The 19,168-nt window shown below is 32.0% G+C and overlaps 5 protein-coding genes across 7 annotated transcripts in view; 4 read left to right on the top strand and 1 right to left on the bottom strand.

Annotated features, from left to right (window-relative positions):
* The first annotated feature begins 547 nt into the window (after positions 1-547).
* LOC125077475 lies at positions 548-1,657 on the top strand. The gene is made up of 2 exons (XM_047689442.1): positions 548-910; positions 1,447-1,657. Exons 1-2 carry the CDS (start codon positions 600-602, stop codon positions 1,655-1,657), a joined length of 522 nt encoding a protein of 173 aa, XP_047545398.1. The 5' UTR covers positions 548-599.
* A 684-nt stretch (positions 1,658-2,341) lies between these two features.
* Positions 2,342-10,309, top strand: LOC125064718 (GPI ethanolamine phosphate transferase 1). 2 transcript variants are annotated; one of them, XM_047671912.1, is made up of 13 exons: positions 2,342-2,665; positions 2,741-3,193; positions 3,270-3,400; positions 4,981-5,186; positions 5,595-6,096; positions 6,954-7,129; positions 7,197-7,381; positions 8,052-8,278; positions 8,370-8,563; positions 8,717-8,824; positions 9,004-9,195; positions 9,328-9,594; positions 10,172-10,309. In XM_047671912.1, the coding sequence occupies exons 1-12, from the start codon at positions 2,469-2,471 to the stop codon at positions 9,571-9,573; spliced, it is 2,817 nt and encodes a 938-aa protein (XP_047527868.1). In that variant the 5' UTR covers positions 2,342-2,468; the 3' UTR covers positions 9,574-9,594; positions 10,172-10,309. The 2 variants fall into 2 exon arrangements, with proteins under 2 accessions (XP_047527868.1, XP_047527860.1); XM_047671904.1 differs by lacking the exon at positions 10,172-10,309 and having other exon boundaries at positions 9,328-9,630.
* Positions 10,310-10,863: 554 nt separating this feature from the next.
* On the top strand, positions 10,864-12,067 carry LOC125064894 (methyltransferase-like 26). The gene is made up of 2 exons (XM_047672204.1): positions 10,864-11,191; positions 11,266-12,067. Exons 1-2 carry the CDS (start codon positions 11,073-11,075, stop codon positions 11,903-11,905), a joined length of 759 nt encoding a protein of 252 aa, XP_047528160.1. The 5' UTR covers positions 10,864-11,072; the 3' UTR covers positions 11,906-12,067.
* A 711-nt stretch (positions 12,068-12,778) lies between these two features.
* Positions 12,779-14,337, top strand: LOC125064969 (protein ANTAGONIST OF LIKE HETEROCHROMATIN PROTEIN 1-like). Its single transcript, XM_047672335.1, has 2 exons — positions 12,779-13,164; positions 13,439-14,337. Exons 1-2 carry the CDS (start codon positions 12,829-12,831, stop codon positions 14,315-14,317), a joined length of 1,215 nt encoding a protein of 404 aa, XP_047528291.1. The 5' UTR covers positions 12,779-12,828; the 3' UTR covers positions 14,318-14,337.
* A 2,157-nt stretch (positions 14,338-16,494) lies between these two features.
* The window catches only part of LOC125068020 (semaphorin-1A), a 94,858-nt gene continuing 92,184 nt past the window's right edge, over positions 16,495-19,168 (bottom strand). For both annotated transcript variants that reach the window (XM_047676983.1, XM_047676975.1), the window contains 2 exons: positions 18,723-18,912; positions 16,495-18,405 (listed from right to left, as the gene is read on the bottom strand). In XM_047676983.1, coding sequence (XP_047532939.1) covers positions 18,183-18,405; positions 18,723-18,912 — 413 coding nt within the window. In that variant the 3' untranslated portion in view covers positions 16,495-18,182. The remainder of the gene's footprint in view (positions 18,406-18,722; positions 18,913-19,168) is intronic.

The following is a 19,168-nucleotide window of genomic DNA, read 5'->3' as shown; positions in this document are numbered from 1 at the left end:
TTGGAGCAGCGTGGTGGAATATGCTCCAAACCTTCTCCTCAAAGGGAGAGGAGGCCTTTATCCCAGCAGTGGGACATTAACGGGCTGCTTATGTTTATGTTACTTATTCCAGAATTTGACGAATAGTTCCAACATGTCTTTTTATAGGGGGCAAAAGAGCAGGAGGCTCATGGAAAGTGATTACCACCGCCCATGGACATCTGCAACACCAGGGGGGTTACAGGTGCGTTGCCGGCCTTAAAGAAATAAGTACGCTCTTTTCTTAAAGGTTCCCAAGTCCTATCGGTTCGGAAAAACCGCCGGCGAAAGCTGGTTTCACAGAGTGGTTGTGCGAGGCAGAAAATGCCTTAAAAACCGCGCTGTTGTGGTGTGTCTTGCGCAAGGATTTTCTGACAGTAGTATAGCACCAGTAAATAACTCAATAGGTTTTTTTTTATTATTGTATGGATACTCCTTAAAACATAGACTCATTTGTTTATCATATTTTTAAACAAATTAAAATTTAAGATTAATCAAAAAATAGTATGACATGTGGAAGGACAATACATGAATGGTGAGATATTATTGCGTAGGAAATTTATATCGGATATTTATTCGAAATGGAGGAAGAAGCTGATTCTTATTTTAATGATAATTATTGTGATTGTAAATGTGTTTGTGGTGATACAATATCAGAGCCAATAAGCGAAAACGTAGATATATCAGGCCGCAAGGAATTTATTTTATCAACTGTTACACGAACTGAAAATTATTTACGAGAACGACGTATTCCTGAATTAATTCGGTTCCTATTTACAAAGATTATAGCTCATTCACCGGATAATCCTGTAGCTTTTCTTGAACAATTATTAGACGATTGTATGCTCTTTCGCGCGGGGCATGGACTACCACCAGTTTTATATGAAAATAGGTAATGTATGTGTGATACTATACAAATGTGTCCGAAAAAGTGTCAAAAATAAGAACGCAAGGCTATATTTTGTTGAACTTATTATTTTTTTGAGCTCGTTTAAAAAATACAGAACCAAAATTATTAAATATTTGATATGCTATTCATTATCTTTTTAAAATGTCAGCCCCAGCTGGCTAAAATAGGTGCTTTTTTTTAGTTTAAAAGGATAATGTATGAAATTTTTGTTTTGTTGAGGGCTCTCAGTTTTAATAAGGTCTTCATGCTACTGGTAGTAAGATGTCTTTAATTGGTAATTACACCAACTAAGTACATCTTATAAGAGCGAATTATGAGCTTGAACTGAATAACATAAGGAGTGATTTTTCGTTCAAATTCCTAGTGATCTTCTATTAAACTTGGCCGTGGTACAACATAATATACACAACTATAAAATTGGAAGTGAGTTGATGAAATCAATCAAATATTAATAGACAATGAATTAATACACTACTTCTTTACTTTTATAATGAAAATGATATTTTTCTTTGCTTTAGACACCTGGAAGCTATAATCAAAAGTTTCGATCCTGCTTTACGAGGTTCGTTAAGTGCTGGACAAGTTCGACGTCTTTACAATACGCTTGGTTTCAGTTATTCAGAAATTTCAGCCGAGAGGGTACCATGTGACGAGGTTTTGAAAAACTTGAAAAACACTCAAGAGAATGATTTAGCTCAATTATTAGGAGCTGGTGTGATGGAGGAATAGAATATATATTTATAAATTAAATAAATATGTAATAAATAATATTTCAAATTATATAATAGTTTTGTTTAAATCATTGCGAAGATGGTTGTACACGACCCTTGAACTAACCGAGTAAAGTTTAATTTTAATAGGGTAGTTGTTATTATTATATATTTATTTATTAGGAAAATAAAAAACGCACACTAATAATCTGATGGCACAGCAAATCCGACACGACAGGAACGAGTTCAGGCGAAAGACCAATGGTTTAATGCGTTTGGCACCTCAGTGTACAATTTGACTTTCAACTTCTAGACAACAGGCTGTTATTTAATTTTTCGACAGAAAAAAACAAATTTTAACATCTCGACGTGGGATGGAACCTAAAACCTCGGGATCTGCGGCTTTTTATAATGAAATGTAATTATCATTCGTATTTAATTGCTTAAGAATATGAAAAAAATAAAATCACTAAGAACATTTAAAAAACATTCAAAATATTAAACAGCATTCAGATTCAATTATGAAATGATAATTGATGTAGTAAATTATTTTTGAAGCATTTCTAATTACCATTATCTTTTTTTTTTAGCAATAACAATCGTAATGATTATTCAGACTTCAGACTTTAGATTAAAAAAGACTGAGAATATGTCAATGTCATTATGTCATACATCAAAACAGTATAAAAATATGAATCACTAGATCACTACTGCTTTTCAAGTAATGTAAAATTTGTTATCATTTTAAAACAAAAACTTTGTGAAATATTATTATAAGATTGTTACGATATGGACTCTATCAAAGCCTAGAAAATTTTATCTGAAAAGCTATGTTTATAACAGCAATTTCTATACATATAGTCTTTTTATTTTCTATTTTTGATATATATTTTAAATCGCCGATAGTCAAAAATGTAGTTGTATATGAACCGACTCACGTAGCTCCAGCTGATCGTCTAGTTCTGTTTGTCGTAGATGGACTAAGAGCTGAATCATTTGTCAATTATACGACAATGCCATACCTCAGGTATATCTCAAAAGTTTGCTGTATTTTTTATATTTGATGTGTCCAACTATAAAATATTTTTATATTAATTTACAGAGAAGTAGCAAATACACATGGAAGGTGGGGAATATCAAACACCAGAGTTCCTACAGAGTCACGTCCTGGTCATGTGGCAATAATTGCAGGTTTCTATGAAGATCCTTCTGCAATAGCCAAGGGTTGGAAAGAAAACCCAGTTGATTTTGATTCTGTTTTCAATCAAACATTATTTACTTGGGCATGGGGAACATATGACATATTAGAAATATTCACAAAAGCAGCCACAAATCATATTATCATAGATACATTTGATCCCTATGACCAGTCTTTTAGTTCAAATAAAAATACTACTCTTCTAGATGATTTGGTCTTCACAAAAGTTAAATTATTTTTTAAAAAAGCAAAATATGATAACATTCTAAGTGAAAAACTGAGAAGTAAGAAAATAGTGTTTTTCCTGCACTTATTAGGTACTGATACAGCTGGACACACACACAAACCAAAAACACAGTAAGTGTAGTAAGTGAGATGATAAACTTAAATACATAATTTTGAATGTTTTGAAGATGTAAAAAGTCTTTCGCAGAAACTTTCTGACAACTATAAAGTTTGTAGATGAGCATATAAAGGAAGTTGAAAGATTAATTAAAGACTTCTTCAACAATGATGGTAGAACTACATTTTTGATGACATCGGATCATGGCATGACTGATTGGGGTTGGTATATTAAATTTTATGTTTGAAGTATATATCATAATCCTTTTTTTTTTTTTTTCTCGCTGGAAAAACGCGTTACGCGCTTCCCCCACGTGATGGAAGGTGGGGGGGTGTGTGGGACTCCCCGGAGCCCTGGACGCCGAGTGCGCCCAGGTACGCCGGGTTTACCCACTAAAAAACCAGCGGTACCCTCTCCGTCTTTCGGCGGGCGCCACGGGATCGCTTGCGCATGCTACTGTGACGCCCTGACGGTCGGCCCGCCTATGCGGGCCTCCAACACCTAGGGGGGGTTCTCGGGGTACTGAGACCCCCCCTAGTCCCTGCGACGCCTATTGAGGCGGGGGGAGAAGGTGCGCGTAGCGCTTCTTCCTCCTCCCCGGTCGTCTTCGGCGGAGCGGGTCTGCAGCGGCATCCTCTTCCCGCTCCCGCTCCGCGGCTTCCTTCTGCGACATCACGTTTTCGCAGAAGGAGCGCATCTCCGACCAACACGTCTCGCTACCGAGCATTTCGTTGACGATGCTCGGCAGCGAGAGGTCTCCGCCCATAGTCGCCGCAAGGGTGTGCCTCTGGGGCCCCCACGCAGCACACTCACTCAGGTTGTGGTGCGCCGTGTCGACTGGCGCACCACACTCGTGGCAGGAGAGTGACACCTCCCGCCGCGCTATCCCGTGCAGGTACTTACCGAAGCATCCGTGTCCGGTAAGTACCTGCGTCATCCTGAAGGTGAGTGTGCCCTTCTTCCTCTCGACCCAGCGACTCAAGTGGGGGCGGATCGCCTCCACTGTCGCCAGGCCCGCCGTGGGTGACCCCAGATCCTCCTGCCATCGGGCGATCAGGGCTCGCTGGGCTAGAGCCCTGATCCGCCCGACCTCCGCCGACCCTGGACGGTCGCCGCGGTTCCTCGCCTCGACCCGGAACCGGTACACTTCCGCGAGCACCTCCGCCTGGAGCTCCCAGGGCGGATCGCCCGCGAGAAGTGTCGCCGCAGCCCACGACACCCTACGGTACCCTCTGATGCCTCTCACCGCTATGACCCTCTGCGGCTTCCGCAGCAGGGCCCGTTTGTCAGCGGTGAGGGCATCGACCCAGATCGGGGCACCGTACAGCGCCATCGACCTCACTACGCCGGAATAGAGACGCCGGCATAGCGATCCCGGCCCCCCCACATTCGGAAGGAGGCGGCCGAGAGCGGCGGCGGCGTTGATGAGCCTCGGGCCGAGATGGACAAAATGCTGCCCGAAGCTCCATATATTTCATAATCCTACTATAAGTTTAGGACCAATAGCATTCGTTCAAATTGACATTTTAGAGTTATAGTTATCAATAATCTTATCTTATTGTGATGCTGGCTAGCTACAAAAATATACAGGTACATCAAAAATAACTGTTGGCATGGTCAGCACATCTGTAGATATAATTATTTGATTTATATTTTTACATAATATAGTGGATAGATAAACTTGCATTAAGAAAACAAATAAATTTAAAAATTCTACAGTAAATATTTTAAGTCACTGTATATGTATTATTAAAATACCTATGTTCAAAAAAAAATGTTAACTTTTTACTTATCATTACAGGTTCTCATGGCACTGGAGATAATCATGAAACTCAAACTCCTTATGTTTTATGGGGCTCTGGAGTGGAACAAATTAAAGAAAAAGAGAGTCAATTAGACCTCATGACTAATTCAATGTCTCTTGCACATAGATTTGATATAAATCAAGCAGATTTAACACCATTGATGTCTACTATACTTTCAATTCCTGTACCAGCTAATTCTATTGTATGTATAACATCATATAGTATAAAAAGTATAAATATAGTAATGAAAATATATGTTATAAAATGTGTACTTGATTTCTCTTGTGTATAATTTTTATTTGATTTTATTGTGAAAATCAACTTCTTATTAATAATTAGCCATAATTGAGAAAAATCAGCACATACATCAGCAAAGTTACTGTTCTGAAACTTGTAAATACAAAACATAATTAAGTAAATTACAGCAACTTATTTTTAACAATACCAAATCTATTTTTTTAAACAAGAATTTTGCTAGAAGACTAATTAATCAATAAGGTGGTGGTATATATTTCTCGTCATAAAAGCATTTCCTAAAGTAATTTGTCTTAATAAGGAATATGCTCGTGTATATTTAAATATTTGATGTTTTGTTAATTTCAAATTTCAGGGTCAATTACCTATTGAACTCCTTAATATGACTTTGCAAGATAAAGCCAAAGCTATTTATAGCAATTGCAGGCAAATGATTGCACAATATAATAAAAAGAGATTGGATGTTGAAGCTAATGCAGTTAAGTTATTATACAAACCTTTTAAATTATTTGATGGTAACAAAGTGGAAGAAGTTATAAACACCATGGAAAAAATGTTAAATGATGAACAATATGATAAAGAAATAGGTTTATGTGAAGAAATTATGCATTTGAGCTTAAGCGGTCTAAATTATTATCACAATTATTATCAAGTTCCATTACTGATCACAGTGACTCTTTCATTTATGGGTTGGATACTGTATTTGTTAAGAGTAATAATAAAGCAAAAAATGTTTATACAAGCAGACTTCTCTAACTATAACAAAATGTACAGACTAAAAATCAGCAAACTAATAGATACTTTGATAACATATGTTTCTACTATCACAGTTGTGGTACTATTTTTAATAGTATATGGTAAGTTTCATTTAATTTTTATTTATTTATTTGTCTTACATGGCCATAATGTATTATTCCTATTTTACCTATTCCAATGGAAGTAAGAAAAAAGATGAACAAACCTTAGATTTACGTATTTCAAGCGATTTACTAATAACTCAGCTATATTGTGTTACATACTATAGAGTTTATGATTAATATATCTTTATTTATAATACAACACCATTACACTTGACTACTTATTAAAAAATCCGATAACAGTTTCGTCGACGTTTAAAACGCCATTTTCATCAAGCTCTCGACCTCGTCGAATGATATCGCTTCAATTTGCTGAATGTTAATTATTTGCCTTTTTCCTCTTATGGTTGGAATAGAGTATATACATATATATATATATATATATATATATATATATAAATATATTTTGATATTTACATAATATGGGTAAGGCTTTGTGCAGTCTCTCAATTGGTTTCAATAAATGTGATGGATGGATGTTACCCACACATCAGATTTGATGAAACCAAAGAAATTGAATACTTACTTTCTATGCTGGTCGATTTGCCTATTGACCTCAGAAATGACTTTGCTCTGTGGATTGCAAGTGAAGAGTTTCAGTAACCCCAGGAAATACTGAGTTTTACGTCAATATTATATTATAATACATCTCATGCTCAGTGCTAAAGGAAATCTTTGAGATGAAACCTGTACATACCAGATGAAATTCTGACAATGTGTATTTACGAACACAAATAAGGTGGAATTATCATCTCCTTTACGAAAGAGAACACCCTTGTCTAGTTGTAGGATATTGTGGCTGTTACATTTTAAGGCAGTACCTCAGTCTTATTTAAAGATAATTATATTTTTTTTAGTACAAAGTCTACCAATGCAGTATTATATTTATTTCTTGATGCCAATAATTCTTTGGAAATTGGCGTTGACGCCATTTAATTTATGGCTGGAAACTTTAAGCATGTTAAAAAATAATAAAAAGCTGAACAACTTGGGTATTGAGGTATTATGCTACGTTTTTGGATCACTATTATTGGTAAGTTTTTGAAATATTCTGTTAGTAATGTTTATAATTTTTATTTCAATAATATGTATCTTTTAAGGGGCTAGCATTAACTCACAGATGGGCATTGAGTATTCCACTTTTGGGCATGAGTGTATGGCCATTCTTCTCATCAACGGTACATTTAAACAAATTGTTAAGTATAGCATGGACGATTGGATGCTTGCTACTTAGTATTTTTTCATTCATGCCAGTAGTGGGGAAAGATGTTTGGATTGAGTTAGTGTAAGTAGTGTGTGTTCAACATTAAAATAATATATGATCATCGGTTGACAAGTAATAATTATTAATTCATTATTACTCATGTTAAAAAATACTAATTGACTTAGATAAAATCTTAATCTTAATACAATTCTGCCACATGTGTATTTCGCCAACCCGCATTAGAGCAGCGTGGTGGAATATGTTCCAAAACCTTCTCCTCAAAGGGAGAGGAGGCCTTTATCCCAGCAGTGGGACATTTACGGGCTGCTAATGCTAATAATGCTAAAAAAAAATCTTAATTGCATTGCAAAAATACTTGATAGGTTTACATAAAGAGTGTAGACGGTACTGTGGAAAAAACAAGTATATAATGATGTTACATAAAGTATGATGTACACAATAAAAATTAATAATTGTTTTAGGCATGTTCCTAGAATGCGATTTAAATTACGAATTATATTTTTTTTTTAGTTTAATGTATTATCTCTAATAAGATAACTCAAACTTGCAAAAAATAAACTTAGTTTATAACCTAGTATACTTATTTTACTTTGGTTAACAGCTTTCTGAGCCCACACGCCTAATGACTCACTACTATGCATACACTAAAAATGGAAAAATATTTCTTATCTTTGAAAATGAAATACCAAATGAAAATTCAAATGTAACAAAACACTATTTTATATTTCAGTATACTGGCTGCATTGATTTGGTTTGTTCTACATATGTTATATATTAAGAAGTATTTATTCAATGCTAATTTTGAAAATGAATTGATTAGGAGAGAGATTATTATAACTATTGGACAACAGATTCTTCTCTTTATTTCCTGCCTGGTTATATTTTTACAATCAAAAAGGTTTGAAACAAAAGCACCACTTTCACAGAGCCTTCATTTGTTATGCTGGATCATAGCAGGTATTTGATATATAATGTTTATTTAATTTTTATGTTGTATGATGTCATTTACAAGTTTTATATGTATTTAACCTAATAATTTTCGTTTCAGTGATATTACCCATAGTACCAATGTTTTATTCTAAAAAAATTGTGAACAGACTCATGGGAATTAATGCTTCTATACTTAATTTTTATTTACTATTATCGGTGGCTCATGAAGGTTTATTTATGTTAACATTAATAATAAATGTTAATTGTTGGATGTTCATTGAATTTGAACTCCTTAATGAACGAAAAATTAAGGTACGTAGCTGTAGCTATTGTTTATTAAAACATAAAATGGCACCCAACATGGGACTTAAGTTTATAATTATTTTAAAAATATGTCTATCGATTTTGTTTATGATTTATTCATTTATTCATAACTCTCAAAATACAATTATTTTGTTTTTCCAGATTACTGATTGTGACTTTGAAGTTGATGTTATTACACGTAGTGAAAAAGGTTTGGCTCATATTGGAAGGAGTATAAATAGTCACGACTTTAGAAGAGCTTTCTTTTTTGTATCCTTTATACAACATTTTTTTTAAATATATTTAGTTACTTTAATATTAAAAAACATGCAAATAGTTAGTTAATTATTCATAATAATGTGCATAAAATCTATAACTTTCATTGTTTAGGATATAACGAAATATACCTACTATTCATTAATGATTATTTTCCTTATATATATTTACAGACTTTATACATTATTTTAGCGTACTTTGGCACTGGAAATATAGCCTCACTCAATTCATTCGAAGTGAGATGGGTTCTGTGCTTTACTAGTTCATTCCAGCCTTTTGTTATTACAACATTAATTTTACTAAAGACATTATCTCCATTCTTATGTGTAGCTTGTACTTTTAGAGCAATTCAACACCTAACTAAGGTAGGTATTTTACTATAAAATTTCTTTTGTCTCTTATGTTTTCTTTATTATTCTTTGAAACTGGTTGATAATTTTGCAACAACTAATCAAATTATCCAGAATCATTTAGTGTATAAATGTTTTTTATTTCAGGCTCCAGTTGGTTATTTAAATATGATTGTGCTAATCTTTTCAAACATAATGGGACTCTACATGCTCTTCCATGTTAAAAACACTGGAAGTTGGCTAGAGATAGGCACATCTATATCTCAGTTTGTCATAGTACAAGTTATAACGCTATTTATTGTTTTGATTAATCAAATTGCGAAAGTATTAACCGAAATAGAAGTATTTAATTTAATAAACAAAGTTTTTAAAACAAGAAAGAAGATCGTGTAATGTTGTAGTGTATTTTTATATGTAAGTACTTCATACTAATTAAATGATTAGGAGGTATTGATATTGTTTTACTTCACTTTCATCAATGCGGTCAAGTATTATAAACTTCATCTTGAAAATGATAATTATATTGTTTTTATCCTTTGTCACCTTTTCCTCGGCTCTTAATGAGATAATTTTGTGTATAACGAAACCTTATGATATTCGGCGTGATCAATTAAATACTCCATACCTATTATAAATTCATAATATATATATTTTCATATAAAATTGAAACGATTGATTATAGATCCTAGAGATTTACAAATCCTTTTGTAAATACATATATGTAATAGCTTAAAAACTATTTTTTATAGTGATTAAGTTTCCTAAATAGATTATGGTTTAGTGGAGATCTTGTTGAAACTGAAATGAAATAAACGAGTGGATTACGGGGGATTTGTCACTAGTGTGTATATTATTTAGTATGTTAACTAGGTCAGTAATTATTAAAATTTATTAATATATAGTAAGTATAGATTTCGAGTGGACCATGTGTATGAGAAAAAAATCATTAGAAAGGGTGAAAAACTAAACGATTCATTACTTAATATTGCAGCTTCATTGGAGAATTTAGGGGCCACTTGTTTTCGGCTACGCTTAATGCGTCCATATAGCTAATTTCCCGCGCTAAAAAGGAGCCTACACTCGCGGAAGCCACTAAACTACAACCACAGAGAAATTCAACTCCTGTGGAACCCGCGTCCGAAGCGTTAACAGACAATACCTCTTCTATTCTTTCTCCTCGAGGTCCCGAAAAAGACTGATAACGACATTTTTCTCAAAGAGTTTGTGCACTCTTTATTAGTACAATTGGCTCTAGATAAGTTTTATATAGGTACGTACTAAGGTTGCAATTTTGTCATCATTTTAATACATACTTGAATTTTATTAATTTCGTTTGCGTCATTGGATTAGCTCAATAAAAAATTAATTCATAAAATATCATGTGCAGTGCAATGAAATGCTATAAGCATGTCAAGTCGTTGGCCCTGCTTTTTCAATGCCGGAACAGCAAATTAAGGAATATAATTATTAATTATAAGTAAAAAAAAGAGAATAACATATAGAATTTATTAGTTATTTTAAATTTACGTGGATACTCAAATTATTGAATATGGCAACTTTTTAATTTTTTATTTGTATTTTTTATAAATATGATTATATAATCAAATGCAACTTGTAAGTTAAAAAGTAAAATCCCGACGGACCGGCATATTGACATTTGACATTGACAGAAGTGTCATTAGATTGAATTGAAAATAATTTTACGTTGTACCTACATCAATTTTTAAGTATTTTTGACTTGACTGAGTGATATAATCACACTATATTTAATATTAGAGGTAGCTTGCCTGAAGTAGAAAACTTACCATGAAATAAATCAAGCAGAAACATTAATAATCTGCTTTACTGGTGCTTTACTGTCTTTTGCACTTTACAAGGATACGTTTTTGTACATGCTTAAAAAAAGCTTTAATATAAAGTTATTTATAAAAATACAAAAGATAATCAATAGACCTATGTCGAAAACTAATGATATCGCCTGTAACGTCAACGTTAATCATGGAAGTGGGGGGTGAGTTTATCGCAATGTATTTATTATTCATTTTCTTCCGATGTCAATACCAACCAATGTTTTCATTTGTACAGATACAACGGAGAAAAGCTAATTAGTCCCGCTGCTTCAAGGAATAAAGATCCAATTCTTCAAGTTCTAAAAAGATTCATTATATGTGATATAGACCAAATCGAAGATGAGAGTCCTTTATTTGTGGAAATAGCTTCTGGAACTGGTCAGCATGTATCACATTTTGCACCTCATTTTCCAGGAGTAAAATTTCAACCATCAGATGTAGATAAGAATGTTTTTGGTAGTTTATCATTCTATGCTACAAACTGCCCGACGAAAAATATTCTTCAACCAATAATGATTGATATTCAAAACAAATTATCACACTATGGCTTTGAAGAAAACTCAATTGACTACATGTATAATGCTAATATGATTCATATAAGTCCTTATGAATGTACTATTGGGTTATTTGAAAATGCTGGGCATTACTTAAAGCCAGAAGCTCTTATGATCACTTATGGACCCTACAGTAAGGATGGTGTTATAACACCTCAAAGTAATATTTCTTTCGATGCATCTCTACGGGAAAGAAATCCTTTATGGGGTATAAGAGACATAAATGATCTAATAAAACTAGGTGATGAAAATAATTTATCCTTAATAGATACCATTGAAATGCCTGCAAACAACATGACTTTAATATGGAAGAAAGATTAAGCAATAATATTATATACTAATTTATTATACATATTTGCTTACAACCACCAAAATATATTGTGTTCTTTAATATCTTAAAACATTTTGACTGGAATAACATAATGCTGAGGATATTTTCTAATACGCTTCGTACAATTAAATATGAGTTACAATTATTAGATTTACTAATATTTGATATGGTTAATAAGTAAATTACAAATTTTAAACTTATAAGTTTATATCTTTTTTTTTTTTAAATGAAGAATGAAGTTAGTAATGGAATTCAACATTTTGAACTTCTTAATAAACAAACTTTCAAATCTAGTTTTATTTTATATTCATAAGACATGCCATCAGATAGTATATCCTGTCATTTTTAAATGGTTTATTACCATTTAAAAATTATAAGATATACTTATGTCAATATACAAAGACAATTTTTTTTTTCTATTATTTATGTTTTAATTACTACAAACTATCATTGTATTCAAGCAAAAATTTTGCCAAAATAAAAAGAGCAATACTCTTCCTATTAAGTGTTTCACATAATTTATAAATTGCAAAAAATGCACTATTGATCAGTATTACCTTAAATTTAAATTTGCTTTTTTTTGTAATTTTTAATAAACACAAATTAAAGATGTTCACTTAAATAAAAAAACTTTCGAAAACAAATATTTCTTTAAGTTTCATTAATTATTTGGCAAATACAATATGTCAAGGACTACCTATTTACTTTTACATTTTTGTTCAGTGGTGCAAATCTTTCGTCGTACGGTAAAACAAAGGTTGTGATTCCTCGACACATGCCTTCATACCCTTAAGAAATACAACTTTTCTGTCAAATTCTGTCTGTCTGTCTGATAGATGACAGAGGTTCAAGTGTGACAACTCGTGTCAAGTGTGTCAAATAACTTGTGTATTTTTAAATTTACACTATTTTAATGTTTTTAAAAGAAAATAATAAGTATCTTACTAAAAAACAAAATATGTTGAGTAACTTCGCAACTGAATTTGTAACTGAATTATTTTTGGATGATAATGTTTCAACAATGAACAGGCTTATAGTTGCCACGGCTAATGTTGTTAATGAAAATTTTGAAAATGTTACTTGTGTTAACGATATTCTTCTTAAAGAATATAATCAAATTTCACCATTAGCATCAGGAAGATTTGTCAATAGTTTGCGCGAAGGTAGACATTTTTATGAGAAAATTGTAAAAAAATTTTCAGATGACGAATATATTGAAAACTTTAAAATGAGGAAAGCTACTGTTCAAGTAAGTTGATTTAAAATATAAAATGTTTTTTTTTTTCCGTTCCAATTGGATCTTTAGATAGCCTACACTATTTTATATTCATTGTAAACGCTACCATTGAAAAAAATCCCATTGCTTTTTTGTAGATTTATTGTAGTAGATTTAACTATAAGATAAATTGTATATTTTTAAGTGAAAAGATTTTTTTGTGTAACATAAATTTATATAGTTGTATAACTTTCAAGCAGTACAAGCTGGTAAGTACAATGATTTCTTATTTTGTATTTCTTTTCAGGCTTTAATTATGTTTCTGAAAGAATATGTAAAGCCCAGTAGTTCAATTGTTCCATTTGATAAAAAGGTTCATGTATTTCTATGGCTTCTCACCAGCAACTACTCATTTAAAGAAGCTGGAGAAAAGTTTGGTCTGCACAAATCTTCTATCAGTTATATATTCCATGAAATTGCTAATTTATTATCAGAACAGAGATATCAATTCATTAATTGGCCATCTTTGGAGGAACAGCATGTGACTAGAGTAAAAGTTAATAGCCGATATGGATTTCCCAACTGTGTGGGTTTTATTGATGCATGTAGACTTAAAGTTGGTTCAAAAAGGAAAATGAAAGATAAACCAGAATTTATTCTTCTCCAAGCAGTTTGTGATGAAACACTTATGTTCACTGATATTCATGTAGGAGAAATTGGTAATACAAGAAAAGGAAAAGTTTTTAAAGAAAGTCAATTAGCACTTGAGCTTAAGAACTTTTTAGATTTGGATAATCATATCCTTGGTGATTCAGATTATAAGTTAAGAAGAAATTTATTAACACCATTTACAAGCGATGAACTCTTAACGAGTGAAGAAATGAAATTTAATGAAATACATTGGAAAGCCCATTCATATATTAATCAAGCTTTTGAAATTTTACGGGGTAAATTTATGAAATTAAACCATATAGATATAAGCAAACCGGAATCTATCACCACATTAATATATGCAGCTTGTGTTTTGCATAATTTTATTCTTCTTCATGAAGGTAGTCCTGTAAAAGAAGAAGCTGTATCAAATGATGAAGGGATTACAATTGACACCAATGTTGTGACCACTGCACTTGAAAAGCGACAATTTTTATGTAATTACATAAATTATATTCAAAATTTGCAATATTAGTTTTTAAATAAAATTTCATTTTTATATGAAATGTTTTAATTATAAAAATATAATGTAATGGAGGAAAGAAATAACTATAGTAGTATGTAAAATACAAGTTTTGATTTTGTACGTAAGTTTTAGACAAAACAGAAGTCCTTGAAGTTGAACCTTGTGTAACAACATACAACATAAAAAAATTTATTATATTCATATAATGGTTTAGCCGTGAAAACATAGCAGATCTTACTTCCGCATTTATAATGTTAGTGTACATATTTTGTCTAATAGTTATCTTAAACAACTTCATATAATTAAAAAACGATGCTTTTAACAAATGGTATTTAAAATAATTATATACCTTGAAATATTGCTTATATACTGCATTCTGTTAAATCGATACAAGTGGTCTACAATTGAACTGTGCTATTCCTTCTGATTCCTTTTTCACATGCATTCGTTTATTACTGGGTTTACCCGCGCTAAATGTATAAAACTTTATAGCACACAAACCTTCACCCGCATTTTACGACACTTCTTATGGAAAAGTCCTTTAAAGATTAAATCATCTAATTAACTTTTTGTTCAAAAATACACAAACAATATTTCCTTACATAATAAATGTTTTTTTCCTCATGCACACTTTCCTACCCTTAAGGGATGATTTCCGTAATAAAACCTATCTTCTGTTAAATATCATCTCAATCAGTTCAGAGGTTTAATCGTGAAGAGGTAACAGAGTTACTTTAGTATTTATAATATTATTAGGGATCATATAAAGTAGTTATTCAAATTGCTAACTGTAAACGGAAATTGTTATGAACATAAAGCACTTAAAATTAATAGAAAAAATATTAGTATTGTTTGGCAAACAATTGAATTACAGTTATCGTCATTTTTTTGTAAACATTGTATTTATATGATTAGGCAAATAATGAACGGTTTATAATGTCCTATGAACCGGAGATATTGAATTCATGCTGGCTACCGTCTTCTTGAAACGTGTCGAGCATTCCTCCTATAAATAACCTGGGTACGTTTTAATAGTATTACTAAAAATAGTTACTCCGATTTATTTAATAAAAGATACCTGTCGCAGACTTTTCAACAGTTCCCTTTAAAACCTGTAATTAGATTGCACCTATATGGTAATATGACCTATGTATCTCGTATGATTTAGTCAACATATTTTAAGACTTGATTGGAAACATCGAAACATATATTACTCTTTCAAGATAAGTTATTTAGTGGGCCAGGTAACCAGGTTATTTTATACATTATACTTTAAAAAGTTTTATTAAATTTGCGCTAGTAAAGAGTATAAGAATTAATACATTTAGCAATTTTGAAAAAACATTAAACTATACCCTCAAGCTTAAAATATTGTGTGTTTTTTGTAGAATTCACATAATTGCATACGACTGCCGATGTCCAAAGATGCGTTTAAAAATACAATAATCAATGACAAATCAGGGCCTCGATTCGAGAAACATTATCGAGAACTTTGACTTCGTCATTATCTTTTTCTCTTAATTCATTCATTGAGTATCGATAGTCCAAAACCATCGATAGTACTATCGATAGTTCTGCAACACAGATATACTATGGGCACTCGGGGCTAGTGGCAAAGTTAGGATGATAAAAAAAACCATCGACTTCGCTTCGACTCGACTTGACTTTATCGAAAAAAAATCTTATATTTTAAAATACCACTTTACCATTGTAGCATTAATCGATGCTTTGTGTTGCTACATTCTAGATTTGGAGTCAGCCAATAACATGCAGACGATATTCATCCAATCGCATGGTTGGGACGTATTACCCGTAGAATCGGTTACATATCATTCTTACTCATACCATTTACCTGACGGTAATGCACATGGGCGAACGGGAGGGCTGAAGGTAGATAAGCAGAAGACCCATAGACAAAGTTTATTGTTGGTGGTAAGCAATAAGCATCCTGTTCTGCCTGTGATACAATGAAGTAAAGTAATGCCTGTGAATTTCTCACAGATGGGCTCCCAAGGCGTCTCGCTAAATCTCATACAGACCAAAAAATGTAAAACTCTGTTGATAATATTTCAAAAGTTCTGGGTTCATTCGTATTTATTGTCTGTACGTATATATTAAAAGTCTTTTAATTTTCGTAAAACTTATATTTGACTACAAAAATACCAAGGAAAATTGATAAAATCAGACAATATTTAAATTTATTTATTACAAAGAATATAAATAATACATATTCTGTTGTATACAGTACAATGAGTTTAATCTGAATGTATGTACAAAATACGTAGGTCGTGTTCCAGTAACAATTTCTTGCAAAAAGTTAAGTATTGACATGTTTTATCTGTTTTATTACTTATCTATAAAATATAAAAGTTTTAAAAATAAAAATTTCCTATGATTTTAAAGAGTTTATTTCGCCTCATCTATAACTATAATAATAGAACTCTTTCTAAAGTTTACATAGCAAGAAGACGGAAAAATCGTTTCCGCTTATCTAACAACTTTGATTGTTTCACGGTGGGAATATTTTTTAATTTTTAGATCTCTGGTGGTTTCTTCAGCCTAACATTCAAAGTCATGTTTTAGGACAAAAAGTTTAGTCATTAAAATTAGTTAAAATAATAACCGACATAGAAACGCATAGAATAGGATGGTGTAAAACTTAGACCGTTGCTTATGAATAAATATTACTAAGGTCAGCAGAATAAGCCATATAAAACTATTTAAAAACTAATTTTGTTATGTAATAAATACGGTTTTGTCAAAGCTTATAAGCTTTAAACAGAGAACAGTAGAACAAGTAACTATATATTCTCTTCCTGATGAATCCTAGATTACATTAGGCACTAGATTGGCAACCTACAAGGCACTATGCAGTTAGCACAGCAATTTAATATAGTCATAAATTTATATTACTTTAACAAATTTTATATATTCATTTTAATGACTTTCAAAAACAGTTAATGGCCGTTTCTTAAACTGCTCGCAACAATATTTGTATTGATTAAATGTTCGAATTTGTCTACGTATTTACCTAGAGATTTTTCAATTTAATATTTTTTTTGCGATCTCTATGTCGAGGTACTTAAGCCCAATCGCTATAATAGCTTTATATACACATTTATATTTACAACAAAGAGCTGCTCTGCGAATATTACTAAACATCTAAAGTCTGGAATGTATTACTTATAGATTTAATACTGAACTGACAATCAATATTTATAAGTTTCCTTTGGTCATCATAATCAACAGCGGAAAGTAGATAATCCCCAGCGGCGATTGTCTTTAGTATTAAATCTATGTAGAACATTTGAATAGAAAATGTCCAAAGTAACTTTAAATTTATATACTTAAGTAATTTTGCGAATTTACAATTTTCGATAAAAAAAGAAGTTATCGTTTTTTAACCTTCTTTAACTATGGTTAGTGTAGAATGTCACCGACTGTAGTAAAATAATTATTTAAAAATTAATTATAATATTATGTATACATTTTGGACAATTCCTATTAAAATGTATTAGCATGTCATTAGTTACGATAATCTCCATAACATTAAAACTACAGGGTATTTCAACAATACATATTACATCATATGGTATGGATGTACAAAGGATATTTAAGTCATAATAAAAGAAAAAGTTAAACACTTTTTAGTATCGTAACATTTAAATGCAATGTGCGGTAAAATCAGAAGTCTTATCTGATAAATGTAAACTGTACACAGATGCAACGCAATATTTACAAAAATCAAAAGTTCTCACACAAATATACCGAACACACTGTCCTAGCCGACTGACTCGGTTGACTTGGCACTCAAGACGCACAACTGTCAATGTCACTTAGAAATGCTACCGTATACAGTTTGTTGAGTTAGGTTTCAAATGTAAGTCTTTTTCACTTTCTGTAAGGTACCACATTTTAAGTCTTTGTCCAGAGACTCGGTAGAGTTTCGTAGGTCAAGTGTACGTTCCTTGCCTAATTCTAAATGCAGGTTATCTTGCTTTGCCAGCGGGCATACATTGGCTACCATATTAACGTTCTTTGACCTTGGTGGCATGTAGCCCGAGTTAACGTTCAGTGGCGTCTCCAAAGGGCTGAGCCTATAAAAAAACAAAAGAAAATAGTTAATTTATTTTTATTTAAAACAGTTTTTATGTTGAATTGTGTAATTTAAATTAATCAGTGATCTATCATTTTTCCAAACATACACACTTTTAAACTATAGCTCTGTTTGCATTTCTGGTTTGTATTTTGTTGTTGTTGTATGTTCACAGGTTTTGTATTTTGCTTAAATACCTTATAATATTTTTCAATGTCTAGGAAGAAATGAACAGTACAGCAGTACAGTAATATATTTATCTTAGAAAAGCAATGGCTGCACTGTTATGATAAAAGATTTAGAAAGTTAGATAATTACCTGTTTAAGTGATTGTGTTGTTCATTGAACGGCGAAGTATCCGTGAAAAAAGGGTGTCGAAATCGCCGGGAAAATAAATAACCAATAACAAAGCCCACCATGAGCGTAATCAAACACGAAGCCACTACCGCTGTCAATAGAGCCTGGGCGCTGTAGATATTTCCGTCAGCTGCTTCCACTGTTAGGTGATCTGAAGATAGAGTAAGAATTATTATTTATTTTATAAGTTAAATTCTTGTCTTATATTTCTCACAATTGTACCGCCTTGGAAATAAGATTTCATATCCCGTACAGAGATTCACGTCTCAAAGCGATATTTTGATGATGATGATATTTATCGTTATAGATTCTTTGAAGATTATTAGTACTTGAAGTATAATCTATTCATACCATACCAGGAAAAAAGCCAAGTAAAAAACATTTGACAGCAAATTGACGCGATATCA

The sequence above is a fragment of the Vanessa atalanta genome, chromosome 1, assembly GCF_905147765.1.
Source record: "Vanessa atalanta chromosome 1, ilVanAtal1.2, whole genome shotgun sequence".
Taxonomy (NCBI): Eukaryota; Metazoa; Arthropoda; class Insecta; order Lepidoptera; family Nymphalidae; genus Vanessa; species Vanessa atalanta.
This window is presented reverse-complemented; position numbering and strand designations above follow the sequence as displayed.

Bases quoted from the DNA above. Each gene is read 5' to 3' on its own strand.
- LOC125064969 (XM_047672335.1), top strand. From the start codon at position 12,829: ATGTTTTTAAAAGAAAATAATAAGTATCTTACTAAAAAACAAAATATG. The intron at 13,165-13,438 runs GTAAGTTGATTT...ATTTCTTTTCAG, and splicing joins TGAGGAAAGCTACTGTTCAA to GCTTTAATTATGTTTCTGAA.
- LOC125077475 (XM_047689442.1), top strand. From the start codon at position 600: ATGGAGGAAGAAGCTGATTCTTATTTTAATGATAATTATTGTGATTGT. The intron at 911-1,446 runs GTAATGTATGTG...TCTTTGCTTTAG, and splicing joins CCAGTTTTATATGAAAATAG to ACACCTGGAAGCTATAATCA.
- LOC125064894 (XM_047672204.1), top strand. From the start codon at position 11,073: ATGCTTAAAAAAAGCTTTAATATAAAGTTATTTATAAAAATACAAAAG. The intron at 11,192-11,265 runs GTGAGTTTATCG...TCATTTGTACAG, and splicing joins GTTAATCATGGAAGTGGGGG to ATACAACGGAGAAAAGCTAA.
- LOC125064718 (XM_047671912.1), top strand. From the start codon at position 2,469: ATGTTTATAACAGCAATTTCTATACATATAGTCTTTTTATTTTCTATT. The intron at 8,279-8,369 runs GTATTTGATATA...TTTTCGTTTCAG, and splicing joins GTTATGCTGGATCATAGCAG to TGATATTACCCATAGTACCA. The intron at 8,825-9,003 runs GTATCCTTTATA...ATATATTTACAG, and splicing joins TTAGAAGAGCTTTCTTTTTT to ACTTTATACATTATTTTAGC.